The 18280-nt window shown below is 42.3% G+C and overlaps 2 protein-coding genes across 4 annotated transcripts; one reads left to right on the top strand and one right to left on the bottom strand.

Annotated features, from left to right (window-relative positions):
- Positions 1 to 9: 9 nt before the first annotated feature.
- On the top strand, positions 10 to 5634 carry gsdmeb (gasdermin Eb). Its single transcript, XM_084358625.1, has 10 exons — positions 10 to 132; positions 501 to 723; positions 837 to 1029; positions 1316 to 1490; positions 2414 to 2534; positions 2630 to 2749; positions 3043 to 3170; positions 3257 to 3440; positions 3983 to 4056; positions 4179 to 5634. Exons 2-10 carry the CDS (start codon positions 519 to 521, stop codon positions 4404 to 4406), a joined length of 1428 nt encoding a protein of 475 aa, XP_084214751.1. The 5' UTR covers positions 10 to 132; positions 501 to 518; the 3' UTR covers positions 4407 to 5634.
- Positions 5635 to 5729: 95 nt separating this feature from the next.
- pals2a (protein associated with LIN7 2, MAGUK p55 family member a) lies at positions 5730 to 17561 on the bottom strand. 3 transcript variants are annotated; one of them, XM_084358622.1, is made up of 14 exons: positions 17375 to 17561; positions 15543 to 15627; positions 14885 to 15009; positions 13964 to 14082; positions 11686 to 11838; positions 10872 to 11021; positions 10424 to 10651; positions 8771 to 8902; positions 8467 to 8569; positions 8264 to 8335; positions 7997 to 8158; positions 7690 to 7892; positions 7481 to 7609; positions 5730 to 6898 (listed from the first exon to the last, which is right to left on the bottom strand). In XM_084358622.1, exons 3-14 carry the CDS (start codon positions 14913 to 14915, stop codon positions 6722 to 6724), a joined length of 1659 nt encoding a protein of 552 aa, XP_084214748.1. In that variant the 5' UTR covers positions 14916 to 15009; positions 15543 to 15627; positions 17375 to 17561; the 3' UTR covers positions 5730 to 6721. The 3 variants fall into 3 exon arrangements, with proteins under 3 accessions (XP_084214748.1, XP_084214749.1, XP_084214750.1); XM_084358623.1 differs by lacking the exon at positions 17375 to 17561 and adding an exon at positions 17003 to 17180; XM_084358624.1 differs by lacking the exon at positions 14885 to 15009 and having other exon boundaries at positions 17375 to 17560.
- Positions 17562 to 18280: the final 719 nt, after the last annotated feature.

The following is an 18280-nucleotide window of genomic DNA, read 5'->3' as shown; positions in this document are numbered from 1 at the left end:
TGTCTTTTGTCCACACTCACAACAACAGAGGGAGCTTCACTGCAGCGGGCGATGTGTCAGCGTTGTCTGCTGTGAAAGTCTGGTCTTAAACAAAGTTTCACGTCTGGTTTTTAACTGAAACAAGGACTTCAGGTAAGCGCTAACACAGTATAAACATATAGTTTGACTTGCATGCCTTTTTTTTTCGTACACGCTTCCGATTTGACAACAGCTGGAGACAGATGTGTTTGTTGATGCTACTAGCATGAAGCTAGCTACTTTTCAGTGTGAAAAAATGTGTGCCAGTGCCAGTTTCCTTAAATATGATATGTCTTTTGTTTTGCTTGATATGCTGTCAAAGTATCAGGATGAATCGTAGTGGTATGAGGACATTTTTAAAGAAAAGGAAGGGTTGTTGAATCAGCAGCTCCACTACTCAGTGTTTAGGAGGGGCTCACGTGGGTGGCACCTTCTCCTCGGGACTGATTAGTGAAAGTCACTCTTCATCATCACCCTCACAGGTTGTTTCCAGCTGGGAGATGTTCGCCACAGCCACCAGAAACTTTGTGGAGGAGGTGGATCATGGAGGTCTGCTGATCCCTGTGTCCAGCCTGAATGACAGTATTTGTGTTCTGACAGTGGTGGTGAAGCGAAAGCGTTTCTGGTGCTGGCAGAAGCCCAAGTATATTCCCACTGATTTTCTCCTCAATGACATACTAACAGGAGACACACCTATAAAGCCAGGTAAACACCAAAACCGTGTACACTATTATGTGCATTTCTTTGCTAAATATCTTCAGTTTCTTTTATTTATTCTTTAAAGATCACAGAAAACCTAAATCTTTCACTCTCTACAGATGTCATAGAAACAGATTTCATCAAATTCAATGGGACGTATGGTGAAAACATTAAGGGAAACGTGGAAGCAAATTTCACCCACACCAACGTGACCCTGGAGGGTAAAGACTCGTCCAAACTGCAGTCGTCCTTTGGCAGTTTGAAGAAAGAGGAAGTGGACGTGCAGAAGCTGCTGCGAGACTCCAAAGACAGGCTAGTTCCCACCTGTCCTCACTGTCCTGTCCGATGCTCCCCGTATCACCTGACTGTCAGACTGTTTAAAGATCTGCAGGAATGATCTTTGTCCAACCATAAAGTTGCAAACAAAACAGGATGCTCTGTTGAATATTAACACTCAACAGATGATCGCATGTTTTGGTTTAAGAGGAATAGTTAAGAGTTAGTTTAAAAAGACAAAGTTGAGTCTAAACTGTAAAATTCTAATAAACAAGTTTTATAAATTCATATTTGCAATCTTACACTGGTGTTTTTGTCTCAGGCTCTTGGACATGTCCCACAGTCTGGTCCAGCAGACAAAGGAGAAGCCCAAACAGTCGTTCGGGATCGTGAAGGAGCGCATTGTGACTACGCAGCCCTGTTCGGTCATAGAGGACGTGCAGCAGGGAGGACAGTGCGGAGCGGGCCTGAGCGCCTGTGGACCCAAGACCCTAAAGGTACTGTATCATCGCTGGAAAACTCATTCATTAGGATTTTATTTGGTGTGTTGTATCATCAAGAGTATACAGGAGATATTAGTGGTTAGTAGTAAATAATTTCCCTTTTTGTCGTGCATACATTCCCTCAGTATGTTGTGATATTTCCCACTTTTCCCCGAATGGGTTTCAGTTCCGTATTCAACTGTGAGTTATACACGGTGGCGAGAGCAGGAGAGCATGGCCGTTTTCCCAGTTAAGAAGAAGTGAAATTTGTGCCACTGATTTCTCTTCCACTTCAGTAATTTGGTTCCTCTTTGAGTTATTGTCATTTGTTGCCAAATGTTTGGTCTGTGCTCGTTGATTCAGAGAGACTGAACTCAAAACTGGGCATTCACTGTCTGTGTCCTAGACAGATGAGAAGGTTTGTAAATTATATTGTAGCCACAAGGGAGATATCAAAACATTATGTTTGTTTGAACCAATCACAATGTTTGCTTACAGTAACTTCCAGGTAGAAATCCTAAATTAATACATGTTTGATGCTTTAATACAATAACAACACTTGCACTAACATTAGGTTGCAGAACTAATTTATCTGTTGGGCCACAGACTAAAGAAAATGACCGACAAACATAAAATAAACCAGCACAAAGTGTGATGGGTGGGACAATTATAGCTGAAAATGACAACAGATTGTCCAGTTGTCTACCCAGAAGTGACTGTTGTTGTTAGCGAGATGTCATGGTGATTCAGCCGATACTTCCACATCCTTTTGAATCAGATACTATAACCATAATCAGATGGGTTTATAAAAGTACCACGCTTCACCAAGATGTTATTCAGCAGTAATACATTCTTATAGAGGGGATGTTTCCTTTAAAACATGCAGTTTTATTGGAATTAGTGTGTTTGGTCTCACGTGTCTGCGGTATTCACTGCAGGTTTCTTTGAAAGAGAACGGGAGCCTGAGCAAAGACAGTAACGTTACCATGGAGATTCCCGTCCACACTACCATTGCCTATGCACTTATAGAGCTGGAGATCAAACACGACGGGCATTATGGTGAGAGATCATTCACTATGAGAGGAACTTTATAGTCTTTGACAATCACAATCAGTTGAAACTATGCTATTCAAAATGTAACGTGTTTTCCACAGTGCTGTGTCTGATGTCAGACACCAACGGAGGTTTTGAAGTGGACGGCCCTGTTTGGAAAAGACGGGTGGATGTCTCTGGATCTCCTACGGACAAATATGACAATAGCCACCTTAGACAAGGTAAATGATTGTTTTCTCCTCTCTGCAGCCGTAAAACATGTGAATATAGAGGGGTTGCAGCTGATGACTTGCTCAGGAATGTGTGTTGTTTTCAAGTCACAGAAGAGATTGTAGGCCGAGTGCTGTCTTATCAGAATGGTGTGATAACTGTAGTTAACATGTGCTTTGACCTATATAATGAAGTCTCTTTAAACCCAGAGTCCTCGTGGTTAGTACATTGTGTTTTGACCTGCGGCATGCACACGTTCTGTTTTTGCTGGTGAATGATAAACTCTCCTTTTTTCTGTCGGCAGAGCTGGAGCGACTGAGTGATCATTTCCAGCTGCTTTCTGCTCTTCCTGTGACCACAAAGTCCTCTCTGCTCCAGAACATCACAAAGGTTATGGAGGACCGAAGTGCCGTCAGCTCACTCCAGAGTGTGGTAAGTGGGGCAGAGAGGTCGCGTCAACACAGAGACATGTTATACCAACTTCTGTTGTTTTAAAATGATGTGTCTTCCTGTCTCAGCTGGACCAGATGTGCCTTGGCAAGACACCTGCCCTCGGTGACATTGCGACGACAGGCTCTCAGAAACAGAACATCCAAGCAATTCTGGACCTTTTGGAGCAGTCTGGTCAGGCGGAGTCGGCTCAGGCAGGCCAGTCCACATCAGTGCTCACGGCCCTTCACCTCATTACGAGCGCCATGGATGGTGAGAAAACTGTGGTCTGTGCAGTCTTTATTACGCCCCCACACCAGTGAAACTCAAAAACAGAAGGGACGGTTTTGACCAGATTTCACATTTGGTCGAATGCTGAATTGGTGACACTAATTTTGGCCGCCAACCATAAAAAAGTGGTGATAGTAAAGATCTTCTGTGCTGCCGGGTTGAAGATGTGTGTGAAGCGTCCAGGTTTTACAATTTGTAGCTCTTTGTGTTCTGTCAGAATCAACTTAATTGGCTCAACACATACAAGGACCTTGACCTAGTCCCTTTTTAATACATTTCTTCAAAGTCTTAACTAATATTATTATATGAATCTGGACAGACACAAATGTAAACTGCAACTTGACTGGTGTATGGAGCCATACAACTGTGAGGCAGTTATTCTAGTTACTCTAGTGATGTATTGCTTGATGTCTTCAATCTGTGGGGGAAAAAACTCAATTCAAGGTCAGGAGGAAGTATTCAGCATGTCCTGAAAACCACATTTCCTCGAGTTCTCACCCTGTATCTGGGTCTTTGTCTTTCAGAGATGACAAATGATTGTCTTGCTGTCTTGGGGTTGTGCTGCAGTCTCTCTGTGTTGCCAGATCTAGAGCAACTGGTTAGTAAAGCCATTTTTTTTACAAAAAATAATGCAACACTACACATGTTAAACAAGGTATTTGTTTTTCAAATATTCAAATTAATTTGCTTCCTTTTATCCTCCCGTCACACCTGTTTCAGGTGCAGTGTGTATCAGGGAAGGGAGAGATGCCTCTGAGCAGCGCAGGCCCGGCTGCACTCACAGAAGACGTCTATGAAAAGACCGAACATCTGTTTGCCTCCTCCAATGTGTCCCTGAAGAAAGACGGGGACAAGGTGAAGACGGAAATAAACCAGCGGCCGGGACACCTTCCTCTGGTCCTGTGTATCGCTGTTAGAGGTCTCGCCTCCTTGGCCCACTCTGAATGAACTGAAGATGGTAGATATCTATATATCTGTATCTTGAGGACTGAGGACGCCTTTATGTTTACCAGAAATATTCGCTACTACACTGGAATAAGGTAAAGGGGATCACATATAACCAATGTTATTTATCAGTGGGGTTTCTTTTGCTCCTTTGGTGCTGATACTAGTGCAAGTACTAACTAGTACTAGTGCTGAAACAGTTAATTAACAGTTAGTTAACAGACAATTGACAACCAAATCCTCAAAAACTTTGACAATCAGGTAGTTTAGATAGTCAGTTTTGGACAAGCATTTTAAAGACGTAATTTTCACTGATTTCTGATTTTGTAGGAAAAAAGTATTGATTATTGATTATTGAATATCCTACAAGTTGTACATAAGTAAAAGTTAATTCACACCTTCAAGCCAATCAAAACATTGAATTTCTCAGTTGCCATGGTATAATAGAAATAGCCACTAGCTGCAGCCTTGAAATACACTATTACATGCTCACAACTGATTCACGTGCACAATCTTTGCTGTAGGATTTTACTAGAGTTTACCTGCCGGTGGTTTCAGCATCAATATACAAACTAATTTGAATAAAATATTAAGATTTAATCTCTGAATGAAAATCAAAGAGGTCACAATCTGATTTTGGGTAGTGCAACAAGAAAGGATTGTGTCTGAAAGGAGGATCACTTTTTTTATTGAGTTCTCATTTAATAACATTTTTTCTGCAAAGAAAAATGGGTAGGATTTTTAACATTTTTGCCATGAAAACTTGAAATCAACTCATTTTAGAATATACACTAATGATTTATGTTATGTAGGGTTTAACGACACGTCTTAACCCTGAAGGTCCACCCCAACTCTTAAGCTATATTTTGTACTTTGTGGCTTTTTTTTTCTGTGATAACTTTTCACTGCATTTCTTTCTGTTCGATCAAATATTCAGTAGTTTTAAAATGTTATCACTTTCATACAAATGCACAACATTGTCCTCCAAAGTAAATAATCTTTGAAGCACTTTTTCTGATGTCCCAACTACAAACCTCATTTCAAACCACTTCAGCACATTTATGTTCAAACCTCTGATGTAGTTTGATTGCAAACATGTCTTTATTAGTTTCAGTGTGCCTTTATGTCAGGGTTTATATTATGAATCTTGAAATTTGTTCCAACTTTCTACCTTTTTATCTGTATCACTTTTGTATGTTTCCCTCTATGGTGCATAAAGAAAAGCACATCACCTGGGATTGTGTGTTTTTTCTCTTCCTGCCAACTCAACATAACCCGTTTGTCTAGTAATTCTGCCAAAAAAACCCAAAGCGAAACCACAGCGGCTCATTAGAAAACACCAGTTATTTATTTAACATCTGAAAATACATCTTTTCTGAAATCTTGTAAAATATACCTTTTTTATAAGTCAATATGAACTTTTATTTAAAACAGTTAAGCTTTAGTAATATCACATCAAAAGGGATGGTTCACTGAGATGCAGTACCCTGTTCAAGAGTCCTGTGGAAAGTTTTTCAAGCAAACACAAACACAGCACCATATCGACGGGTCTACCAGTCACTAGACACTCTCATGATCCAAATGTCTGACAAACAATCAACATAATTAATGTAATCTGTTGTGCTTGAGTGAAAGAGAAACGATGGGTAAACACTACAGTATTACAACTCCTCCTGTACAACATCAAACAGTGACTGGCATGACATTTCCCATTTATGAGGTTCAACTGCAAGAGGGCATTAATGTAGCTCTGAGGAGGGAAAAGGTCTCAAAACATGAAATGACTCTAGATGAATTAGTTTGTATGAGTTTTTACAGTAGCGACAAAATGAGATGAATTACTGGAGGCATATGCACTGTAAACTGTGACACTGAGGTATCGTTCTTTTAAATGAGCAAGCCCTCCTCCTTTTTGCAGAATAAATACACTATCTTACAAACAGATGTAAAATTAAAACAGGACATGACAAAAATTGCATCTGCTTTTAAAAAAACGCCGACACATGGGCCAGCATTTTCTTCCAATCCGCATGAATCGAAAGTATTCATAAAAAATTATTTTGCCAATAAATAAGTACACTTCCTGTGTGTGGTGAGTTGCATAGTGTGCTTGAAAGGAATCTGGCAATTCAGATCAAGGCGACTCAGCTTTTGTGATGCAGTTTTGTGTGCGCGACCCACATTCACACAGGGCTGATGTCCAACACTTTGTCCGTGTGTGAAGTTCAGTGTCGAATCCTCCTTCCCTTCAGGTGTCCTCTTTCATCCCAGGCCCAGGAGCTCGGACAGCACACGTCTGTCCAGCGGGGGGTGACACATCAGTAGACCCAGCTGACTGGAACCCACTGCGGCTCGATGAATAATCGCTCTACCACCTCCTGCAGCTTGTCGAAGGCCTTGTCCAGATTGTCATTGACAATAGTCAGGTCAAAGTAGTGGCTGTATGCCCGGCGGATCCTGGCACTCTCGTCCACAGTCTTCTTTAAATCGTTCTCCTGTCGCAGAAAGAGGTTAAGCCCATTAGGTTGATGGAGGCAGCAACCATTTATGAGTAATGAAAGCGACATCATCATTTATGAGTTTTTAGGAACATTAAAGAGACAGTTCACCCGATAGTCAAAGAAATACATATTTTTCCTCTAACCTGTAGTTCTATTTATGCGTCTAGATTTCTTTGGTGTGAGTTGCAGAGTATTGCACATATCAGCTGTAGAAATGTACCTTGATGGCAAAAAATACATTTCAAAACTCAACAGAAGCTGATTCCAGTTTCTTAAATGTGAGGATTTGCTGCTTATCTTTGGGCTCTGGGAAGTTGTGATGAGAAGAATGACATTTAATAGACTAAACGATTAACTGAATATAATCGGCAGATTAGACAAAAGATTTAATAATTGTTGGTTGCGGGCCTATCCATTTTATTTCGAGAGAAAGCAGTCATCTCTATGGCTGATATCTCTAAAACTCAGCAACTGACAACAACACATTTAATGGATCAATAGCTCTACGGGTTAGAGGAAAAATATGTCTTTTGATTTCCTGTTGAACTGTACCTTTTAAATCCTTTCAAAACATACCGTGAGTAGCTTGGTCGTAAGTCCAGCATCTATCACAGCTTTGTGCATAGCTCTTAGTGTGTCCAGTTCAGGAGCAGCAATAAACACCACAAATGGCATAAACTCAGCAGTCTTCAACACTTTCAGGGCCTGGGAAGAAAATACATCATCACCACCAAAGCTTTACAAAAACAAGATCAACACACAGAAACTGTCTGTCTTCGACTGACCTGAGGGTTGACGTCCAGGATGCAGGTGCGTCCCGCATCCACCACTTCATGGATGGAGTCGATCTTGGTGCCATAAAGGTTGCCGTCGTACTCGCCGTGCTCCAGGTAACGGCTCTCCTTGATGTCCTTCTCCATCTGCTCCCGCGTCACAAAGCAGTAGTTCTGGCCGTCCCTCTCCTCCTCCCTCGCACGGCGTGACGTGACTGGAGGTAAAAGGTGAGGACAGGTTGTGACACGGACCCGGGCAGGAAATCTATTAGCTCCAGACAACGCAACAACCTCTCTCCTGTCTGTCTCACACACTCACAGGGCACAGTGGTTCCGTATCGCAGGGGGTTCAGGACAATGAGTCTGTTCTTCAGGCTCCGCCTCCCAACTCCCTGGGCTCCAATCAGAACCAGTGTTTTCCTCTGAAATGGTGGCATCTTGGCGACCTCCTCATAGATCTGCAGCTCGTATCGGTCAAATTCTGTTCAAGGCGATACAGAGTCTGGATGAGTACCACATTGTCATCGATGCACTTAGAATTTAACACTGCAAACTTCACAAAATCAGAAACGGTATCGGTACAAACCTGCATTCTTTGACGTGAGGTACATCATTTTTTTCTTCTTTTTCTTTGTAGTTTGAGTTCCGCAGAGCATTCCTAAGAGAATTTTTTTTTTAAAACGTGTCAGATCACCACATGGTGGTGCTAAAGGCAAGGGTTTCTTGACTGTCGTGATAATACAAACAGAGTTGGCATGGTGAGAATGACTTAACATGATTTGTACTGACCATTACCAGTAGCATCCCAATCTCTTCTCACAAAAGCTTTCCTCTTCTCCTCCAAGAACTGACTGGGGATGAGACCGGTGGCTCCTCCAACAACTTTGCATGCCTATGTGGAAATCAGAGTAGTTGAGAGGTGATTGGTTTAAATATTTGACATAAGAAATTAATGCCACAACCAGGTATCTGTCACAAATATCATCATCCTTGTCTTCTGCCTCTTGCAGTTTTCAACAGTCAATTTTGTGGTGCAGCTCTGCTCAAAGCAGCGCTGTCCTTCACCACCACAGAGCAAAATGTGCCTGCTCACCTGCCACCAGTTGGGGTCCTCCTTGTTGACTACATGGAGGATGTCTCCCTTGGAAAAGGCCAGGCCTGCCTCTTTACAGGGGATCAAGTTGTCTGTGGCCGGATTATAGTTGAAGTGTGGCTTCAGATAGACCTTAAATTTAGGGTGTGAACAAGATATCAGACAGTTAAATCATGCAGAGAGCATGAATAGTTTATACTCACAGTATAAAAGTAAAAAGTATCCCTCTGAAGGACATTTCTAACGGTCATGTCTGCGCAAAGCTAACTGAACCTCACATCACATTAACATAAATCAAACACTTTTAAATTTAAAAAAGAATTGGTAGGATTTGTCCGAGCTGTTCATAAACACACCAGAAAGATAGTTGATTGTTGACTCTCATTCCCAGGATGTCAAATACCGATATTTTGGGTTGTTAAAGCATCCTTACCACAGCAGAAAATTGAGAAATTAAGAAAATAGGGCAAGACTCTAACACACCTTTTCTCCCCATTCGAGTCTCCCTCTCTGTTTCCGTTTTGTTACATCTCTTATGCCATTTCCTCTTGCTACGTCTGCTGTGCCTGATATGCACTGATTGAAATCAGGGGGAAGGGCAGTGAGCAATGACGCAAAATAAAAATTATCGGGAATTCCCCATAAATGGATTAAAACTAAAGTAACGAGCCTGTTTTAAAAATGTAAGGAGCAGAAAGTACAGATATGAGTCCAAATGTAGGGAGGAGTTTTCAGAAAAATGAGCACAGATACCTGAAAAATCCAGTACAGTAACAAAGTTGTTAACAAAATTTGTACATACTTACATTTTTTGATCTCGTTCAATAAATACTCATTTATCACCAGGGCCATGGCTGTATAACATAATAATGTAATGTAGCTAATGTGTCTGACAGCCCCTAAAACTTCAAAATAGTTACGTCATCATGAGTACGTGTACGCTCACCAGATTCAGTTATACTTCAAGCTTTCATGTTCCCGTTCACAACCGCTGCCCTTATCTGTGTTAGCACTATGCCCCCTCTCTGTGTCATGTTTGAGTTCAGTATCAGTAACAGATTTTATTGCTCTGCATTCGTACTTCTCTTTCTGTCAATGCTCAAACTGGAGGCTGAATGAGGTGGGTGAACGCTGACCACAACTTTAAAAATACATTATCGCCATCGGTCTGTAAATGTTTTCTCCAAACACAACAAAGTGATCAAAGTTGACAGATTCATCTCATGATTTTTACTACCTAAGCCTAATTCACAAGCTACAACTCTTACTATAACTGAAACCTAGCAAGCACATAACTTAACAGTAGAGTGAGATCATCTGATCCTCCCCTGGCACAAAGGTCAGTATCTGACATAACCCTACATGCTGCTCCTCCGTGTCAGCTGCTGTGTGTGCCTGTTACTGTAAGAAGGAGGAGGCTGATGGTGGTGGGAGGGGGTTGCTCTAGTGAATAGAGTGGTGTATGTCCCAGATAGTGTGTGGAGTGGTATTTATAGACTGTCGCTGGGCTCAATTTTCAGAAGACTGGCATTCTGAGATCACCCAGGTCAGGTACAGCCCTGTACACACCTGGACGTACACATCAACACATTCAATATCACTAAATTTAACAGGATTGAGGAAACCATCAAACGCAGCCTCCTCTTTCCTCACCTGTGGCGGTGGCGGTGTATCTCTGTAGCTAGGCAGGACCTTGAGCGTGATGCTCCCACTGCAGTCCCTCAACAGCTCCTGGAGTTCGTGAGGGTCGCTGCCGACCTCGCGGCCGTTCACCTCGCGGATAATGTCCCCTGTGTGCAGCATGCCCTGCCTGTCAATCGAGCTGCCGTGCAGGATCCGTGCGATCACCATCTCTCCACGCTCTACACGGAACGTCACCCCCTGGAAGAGAGCGAGAGTCATTTAATATCACACATCAGCACTTCGTAAATCACACAGGAGGTCTTTGGTTGCCGTGAAAGAAGCAATTCATGTTGAGTTACCATTTAAAAACTGAGTCATACTGTTCTAACAGATGGTCAATGAAAGAGGATGTGTGTAAAACACTTAACAGCCTAACAGGAGCTTCACATTGGTTGATATAAATGGCTGGTTAACTTACCAGTGGTTCCCCAGCTTTCTTCTGGATGCCGATCATCCTGACAGCATCAGCTGGCATGAGTGAACTCGTCATCGAGGCATCGCTGTTCACCGCAGCGTTGGGCATTTCATAGCACTTTGAAGCCACTTTGTCATGAGCCTCTATCAAAGACTGAGGAAGAAAAATGAGGAAGAGAGAAATACAAAGAAAATAAGACTACATCTGGTTTACGGATATCTTAAAGTACCAACACCTTTTTCTGACTAGGAAAGACGACAATACCGCTAAAAACTAAGAGTGAGTGGCACTAGCACTGGCATTTGATATATCACCATAAGAGAGTGAAGACATAAATCACATTACTGCACACATAAAGACGCCTTTGTGACTGCATCGACAGCTGACAAAGTGATATACAGAGAAGATAAGTCAGTCTTGCTCTTACCCTCGCAGCCACAACATACAAGTCGGTATTAGTCAGAGACTACAGTGCATCAGCAAATGTGAAAGATTTACTGAAACAGTATTCTCCCTCTGACTTTACCCGCATAACTCAGCCTGCTATTGGCTCAAGGAAATACACCCCCACCCTCCCATGTTGCAGCTTGTATGTGGTCGAGAATATACAGGGTGACAAGAGAGCAGGGCTGCCTGACCTCCTGAGCTGTCGGCGCTTCAGAATATTAGGCAGTGGTTGGTGTACAAAGCACTGACATCCATTCCCACATGAGTGGAGCACAAGCAAGACCATTCACTCGACAAATCTCTGGTCTTTTCACACCCATTAAACCCAGCAACAATTGTGTGGGGAATGTAGGAACGAGGTATGAGATACCTTAAAATGAGGCTCCTGGAGGATTTTGGCAAGCTCAGCAACGGCAGCATCTTTTTCTGGCAGGTTGTTGAGGGAGTCCACGATCTCTGTGACCAGCTGAACATTATCATCCCGCACAGCTTGTAACTTCACATCCTCGAGGCGCTCGTGGGCCTACACACACACACACACCGAAAAAGTTACCACTTTATCAGGCTGTTTGTGGAGAGCTTGGAACACCACACAGTAAAGAAAATGAAAATCAACCTTTTTTTTTATTTGTGTCGGCAATTGGAAAAATTTGGTTACAGTTGGAAATTTAACCACACCTAACAGTTTTCTGAACCACAGAATTCTTTATTTTCTCTATTTTTGGTTGGTATTTGGGACACATGACTTAATATGCCACTGAAATTGTGGGGCTGAAACAACACATTCACTAACTTCACAGCCATGATTCTTTCACCGAATTTCCAAACCAAAGTCCTAATACTTTCTGGAAAACAACATCTTTTTACTGACGACTTCATGACAGCTGTGAGCTGCCGTCCCACTGGCTGGAACGTATTCATTTTGGTGAATCCATAGTGTTTGATTAAATTAAGATAACATGAAAAGCATTTCACAGTGAATTCCTTCACCAGTTACACTGATCCCACTCTGGGCTTTGGTTCAGTTTTGACAGATAGATGAGAAAGATGCAGATCAACAGGAGGCGGACCTCTCCCTGCCTCTGCTGATGTCGCGCCGGTAGAAATGTAAGTGACAAAGAAAATAATTACAATTTTGAGCTAATGAAAAGGAAAACAATAAAACAATGTGACTATAATAAGAGCTTACAGGGCAAGAACAATAAGTGGCCTGTCAATCAATGGGCCAATTCTCATAGAGCATCCTTATTTCCATGGGCCAGGATGGGCACCCAACGCCAGAAAGAATCACAAAAGTGGTGTTCATCTGTGAAGAATATTATGCTGAACAAAAAAAGTATCATAAACTGAATCCAAAAACCAATTCAAAAATCCCACAGGATTTTTTTATCGAAGGTACCAGGATGATGCTAACTCCCGGGTTAGCCTACAAAAATACATCATCCCTACAGCTCTCTATATTGATGTACATACTTATATAGTACATTTCTGGGAACCCGTTGTGCTATGCTGGTACTACTGAGAAGTGTTTAACACCCTGCTGCAAGCTTAATTTTATCACATGGGGAAATTAGATCATACAGTTAATCCTCACTAATGTATCAATACATTGTTTCAGGTGTTGCTATTGTTGTGTATGTCACATTCCAGAGGTGAAACACCATTAAAATGTCATGTTCCTGTGACTTTTATTTGAAACGTTAATGATTCTTAAATCAAAAAGTCCCTGAGATACAAGGGGAACTTAATAGGTCAGTACGCGGTGTGTATGGCCGCATTCAAGGGGTTCTGTTTGATGTGGAAAGCAGAAACTAAAAAGGCCCATCTAGCAGAGAATAAGGTAACATTTAAGGAAAAGCAGTGCTAGTGTTAGAAATGAGGACAAGAGCATGCCCTTGTGACGGGTTTTCTATAGACATCACTCTATTTATAGATACACTAGATGAACCTAATGACCTCAATCTGCATCAGAGATTTTGCTCTGTTATGTAACCCATTTGTTCATCATGCTGTCAGCCTCTTTAAGCAATGTGAAAAATTGATTTAGCGTGTGTTCAAGGGACCTTTTTATGTCTGCGCAAGTGTAAACTAATACTCACATTCCTTTTAAGTGAAGCTGTTAAAGCTACCGGAGGTGTGCTGAACCACTCCCTACATGTTTCTCTCTTCTAATGACAGGCATGGTTACACCATGCCAGGAGACATTACCTGCAAGTAACTGAAACCATGACACCGGTGAAGTGGGCACAGATTAGATAACCTCACTGGGTAGCGTATTACAAGATGCAGTTTGTTTGCAGGTAGACACGCTTGTTCAGAAATCGTGTATGTTTTAGAGACAGAGAGAGATCAGCCTTAGCCATTTCTCCCTTCAGCCCACAATTTGCATTTGCCCGTCGCCTGCACGATTAAAATATGTTGTCAAGCCTCATACAGCACACGGTCGGGAAGAGTTACTCATCATCTTGGACAGGTGGTGACATGTGACACTTATCACACCTTCATTTCCTCGGGCTGGCAGTGACATTTGCTCCTCCTCTCCTCTATAGCTAGAGCTTGATGGTCAACTAATAAGATTACAACTCTGTGTGTGTGGGTGTGTGTGTACTATATAGCGCTGGAGTAGTTTGGCTGAGTGTGTGTCTCACCTTAGCGAGGGACCGGACGATGGGGCTCTCCATGATGCCTTTGAGAAAGATCAGGTCAATATCTTTGGCTCCTGTGCCAGATGGCAGGTCTTTCAGGTTGTCCAGAACCTGCTGCATGGCTGAGGGGAAAAAATAGACGTAAGGATTAGGCTGAGACAACACCAACCGCTATCTTTGCTTCTTTTTGAGCTTCTGAAGTACCGCCTAGTGAACGCAGGCAGAAATGTAAGCGACAGAGAAAATAATTTTAATTTTGAGCCAATGAAAAGGAAAACAATAAAGCAATGTGACTATAATAAGAGCTTACAAGGCAAGAACAATAAGTGGCCAGTCAATCAATGGGCCAATTCACAGAGAACATCATTTCCATTGCAGCAGAAGCAACAAGCACACAGAGTCACAGAGGAATTGTTCTACTAACAGATCTGCCTTGTAGAGGCCGAGACCACACAGCAAGAAACTGGAGCCAAAAAACCTGACACATACAGCGAGTACTTTGATTAATCAGCCAACTCGTCACAATGAAATGAATAATGTAAAATCTTTCTGTACTTCCCAGTTATTCTCTTCCCATTAAAATAGGATCTGTAATGCCTTGTTTTTGTTCCCCAGACAGGAAATAGACAACAAATTGAGATGTGACAGAACAAATCACAGAAATAAATGCAGTTACTACAGAAACCAAAACATTTGGCCCTTTTGCAAGTCAATTATGTGGTTTCGTTTGGCTCATGTGGCTCATTGTAGTTCACTGAGGGACACATGAAAGTTCGGAGGCGGCAGTAAACACACCCACACAAGGACGTCTGGGCAGAGGGCACAGAACCATTCAAATGGTAATGAAATGTCAAGTTTTGCATGCAACATTGCAACAGTTCCTGTGTTAAAAGATTAGTTTGGACGTTGTCTTTGACGGCTTACCTGTGCCAGACTTTGCATTGGCCACGGTCATGTTTAATATTCCTCAGCTCAGGACGGTGAAACTCTCTTAACACGTTCAAAAGCCGCCCAACTGCCTGCTTACAGAAACCAGAGCAACTGGAGGGCTGGAGAAGGTAGGAAACCCACTCACATCAGTATTCTGTATGCTTAGATCACCATGCTGTACAAGCCATGCCTTAAAGTAACCAAGCTGACATTTGCTAGCATGTGCTGCTGTTGGACATACACACAATACAGTAACATGAGGCATAAAAATAGCAAAGAAAACATTTGTTTGTCTTGGTGTTTTATGCCCATGTTGGCACAGAGGGCTCTTATGAAATAAGGGAATGACAAAGAGGGCCATTGAGTGACAAAGGATGAGTCTCCCATCCTTCTGGCTAAAGGTTGTGCCAGCCACACACAGAGAGGCCCCAGGGGCCTCTGTGCAAACATGATCTCCAAACAGAATGAGGCAAAAACAGCTCTGCCGATGCCTTAGTGGGTATGTGGACAAACAGAATTATGGCCGTTTAACTATAAACTGTTCACAGTGTAAACATCATGAATGCAACATTGTACTCCATGCACATAATGTCAATAAAGACAGCAAACAGGCTGATAATCATCCAGAGCAAATGAGAAACAAGAAACTCACCTACAAACTGTGTTCAAATCATCAGTGCAGCACTCCGACACGGAGCCCCACGTTTTCTACAAAACACTCATCTGGTACCTCTGGACTGGAGAGAAAGGAAAGAGAAAAGACTTTCATCTGGTGAAACGATCTCAGACTAAAAACCCTACTAGGTATTGATAAAAGCAGCTCGTGCAGGTGTGTGAGCTCCTCTCTACCCTAACCTGCCTTCATTGCCCAGACTTCTCCTGTTCATTCAGTGATGTTGTAATGCAGCGATTCTGATTGGCCGGGTCAATCACATGACCAACTCATCACCTCCACCAAGCCAGATAAAGCTCAGTCAGCTCAGAAAGCGAAACTGTTGAGTATCGTTGTGTTTTATGGATTTAAAAAGATGAAGCCTGTCATTTTAATTTGTGTTTTATTTCCCTGAATGGGTCTGAAGATTGTTCTAGTTGTCTGCATAGGGAATAGTGTGTGTATGATGATAAACATGCCTGGCACAAAACAATTTAATCACACCTTTTTTTTCAGTGTAGGCGACATTTCTCATCATCAAACCTCAAACAGTACCAAAATTACAGGTTTGCAGAAGCTCATCTATCTCTGTCCATGTTACTGGTTTTGATGGTGTTGAAATGCACAGAGCACTTTGTATGATTTTATCAAAAAGTGACAAGCAGTCCCATTAAAACATAGTTTTGTTCAATTAAACTGAGGTCAATGTATTTTAATTTCCTGTCACACATTCGAGGAAATCTTAAAGTCTGATTCACAGGCCAGTAATCGTGCATCAGTCAGTATCAGTGTGTATATTGGTCACAGTAACAGGAAATGCACTACATAAAACTAAGTCTGTCTGTCTGAGAAGCTGCAGGAGCCCCACTGCAGCTCATACACTACTTTATGTTAAACATGAGTGAAATAGGCCAATAATGCTATAATAAAACTATACTAACAACGTTATAAGACACATGAGTGCAGCTTAGACATTAACATTGCTTGCTGTCAGCCACTTAGAGCTCATTCACAAGTCTCCTAACACTCAGAGGCCAGTGTTGGTGAATGAGGCTCATTGGAGGCAGAAAGCACGCAGTTGCTTGAGACAGTCACACCGCCCACAGCCGCCCTTCATCAGACACATGAGGAGCAGCTTGCCGGGAAGTGAACGCTGGGTGCTCACGGTGGCAGATAAGTTCCCAGTTTGTAGTTCTTAAATCATGGTGGAACACTAAAGTAACTTTAAGAGGCGCTAAAACAAATACAGCCTCCAAGAAAACGTGGTTTAAGTTTGCTGTCAAGCTACACGCGTACTGGGCACGTGTGACCACTTCCACTGTGAGGCAACTTAGCTGAAAATGATAACCAGCCATTGGTGGCTAATTAGCGGTGGTAAACGCTAATTTTAGCGTGAACACACAACGATTGAATATAATTTGAAACGTGTTGAACTGCGGCTATGCTTGTCAGGTGCTTACCAGCGTTAATTCCCTCAGCGCCCGTCCCGTTCCAAGTTAGAGCTAACCATTGCTAGTTCGTTAGCAATGCTAATCATTGCTAGCTAAACACTGGCGTGCGCTTATACATGTGGCCGGAATTATCTTTAAGCCTGACAAATACCATAACCGCCAGTAAAATTGACCCAGTTCAATCACTGCACTATTGCGAAGTAGCTACAGTTAGCTGCTAGTCCACTCATTAGCTAGTAGCTAGCCGTAATATAAATGCCGAGACCGTTAGCTAGCTAACGTTACAGTTAGCTTGTGGAGCAGTGATTGCCGAGAAACTAGAGGGTCCCGTGATGAGACCGTTGCTTAAGTGTCATGTAAAATCAATGAATGATACTTTACCTAATTTAATCAGTATAATCCAGTCACGCTTTCATTCTCCCCTTCATTTCAGTGTGTCCTAATTCGCCGATCACTTGCGCAATAGTAACTTGTTAGTGCATTTCCAATGTGCCTGCCTGCCTGCTGCGCCCCTTCCCTCAGTTCCCCGTCCAGACAGACACTGCTATGCTAATGACACATCTGATCTAACCCACTGAAATCCTGTACAACCCACCCATATAATTTACTGGGAACTTTACCCTAAAAGAAATAGATCTGTGGAGGTAAACTGCATCCATGGCTTAATCAAAAAGCTGTTGTGACTGCTCATGTAAAGTAAAGCATACATATCAAAAACCCTCTAGCTGCTCTCTCACTGCAATACTGTGAGTTGACAGCCCAGTATAACTATTATACATATAGGTCGCCATTGATACAAACATACTGCAGCCCTCCCTGCAGCTTGCTCAGTGTGCCCACCCACCAGGACTTGAAATTAGTAGTTTCTAGAGTTGAAAGATTTGCAAAAATAGCTTCACTGAGTCTATTCATTATCAGTGTACCAGTAGCCTGATTACATATTTCTCTTCTCACTCTGGCAAAAACATCATGCACCATATTAACAACAACATATTTAAGATGCACTTACCCCATGAGGAAGTTGCTATCATTAATGGCACCTGTGATATACTATTATACCCACATCTGGCTGCACATTATCTCATCTGCACCACCTATAGCAGCTACAGGATAAGCACCAAACCATGTCATAAAATCTTGTGACTTCTTAATCGAGAACCAGATTTACCAGTACTTCAAGAGAGCCAGTAGCTTGGACCAGGTGTCACATTCGAGTTAACCAAATTGTGAGTGTTGCGTGATTCGCTTTTGATGTATCCAGGTCAGTTGATAGGATTAAACTGTTAA

Source organism: Pagrus pagrus (assembly GCF_965226575.1).
Source record: "Pagrus pagrus genome assembly, chromosome: 7".
In the NCBI taxonomy this organism is placed as follows: domain Eukaryota; kingdom Metazoa; phylum Chordata; class Actinopteri; order Spariformes; family Sparidae; genus Pagrus; species Pagrus pagrus.
Note: the sequence above shows the minus strand (reverse complement) of the source record. Positions and strands in the feature narration are given on the sequence as shown.

What these genes read in the sequence shown, in the direction of transcription:
- gsdmeb (XM_084358625.1), top strand. Translation starts at nt 519, where the DNA reads ATGTTCGCCACAGCCACCAGAAACTTTGTGGAGGAGGTGGATCATGGA. An exon ending in CATTACGAGCGCCATGGATG is followed by an intron (nt 3,441 to 3,982) that starts GTGAGAAAACTG and finishes TTTGTCTTTCAG; the next exon opens with AGATGACAAATGATTGTCTT. An exon ending in TGCCAGATCTAGAGCAACTG is followed by an intron (nt 4,057 to 4,178) that starts GTTAGTAAAGCC and finishes CACCTGTTTCAG; the next exon opens with GTGCAGTGTGTATCAGGGAA.
- pals2a (XM_084358622.1), bottom strand. Translation starts at nt 14,915, where the DNA reads ATGACCGTGGCCAATGCAAAGTCTGGCACAG. An exon ending in TTGGGATGCTACTGGTAATG is followed by an intron (nt 8,336 to 8,466) that starts GTCAGTACAAAT and finishes AAATTCTCTTAG; the next exon opens with GAATGCTCTGCGGAACTCAA. An exon ending in ATACGGAACCACTGTGCCCT is followed by an intron (nt 7,893 to 7,996) that starts GTGAGTGTGTGA and finishes TTTTACCTCCAG; the next exon opens with TCACGTCACGCCGTGCGAGG.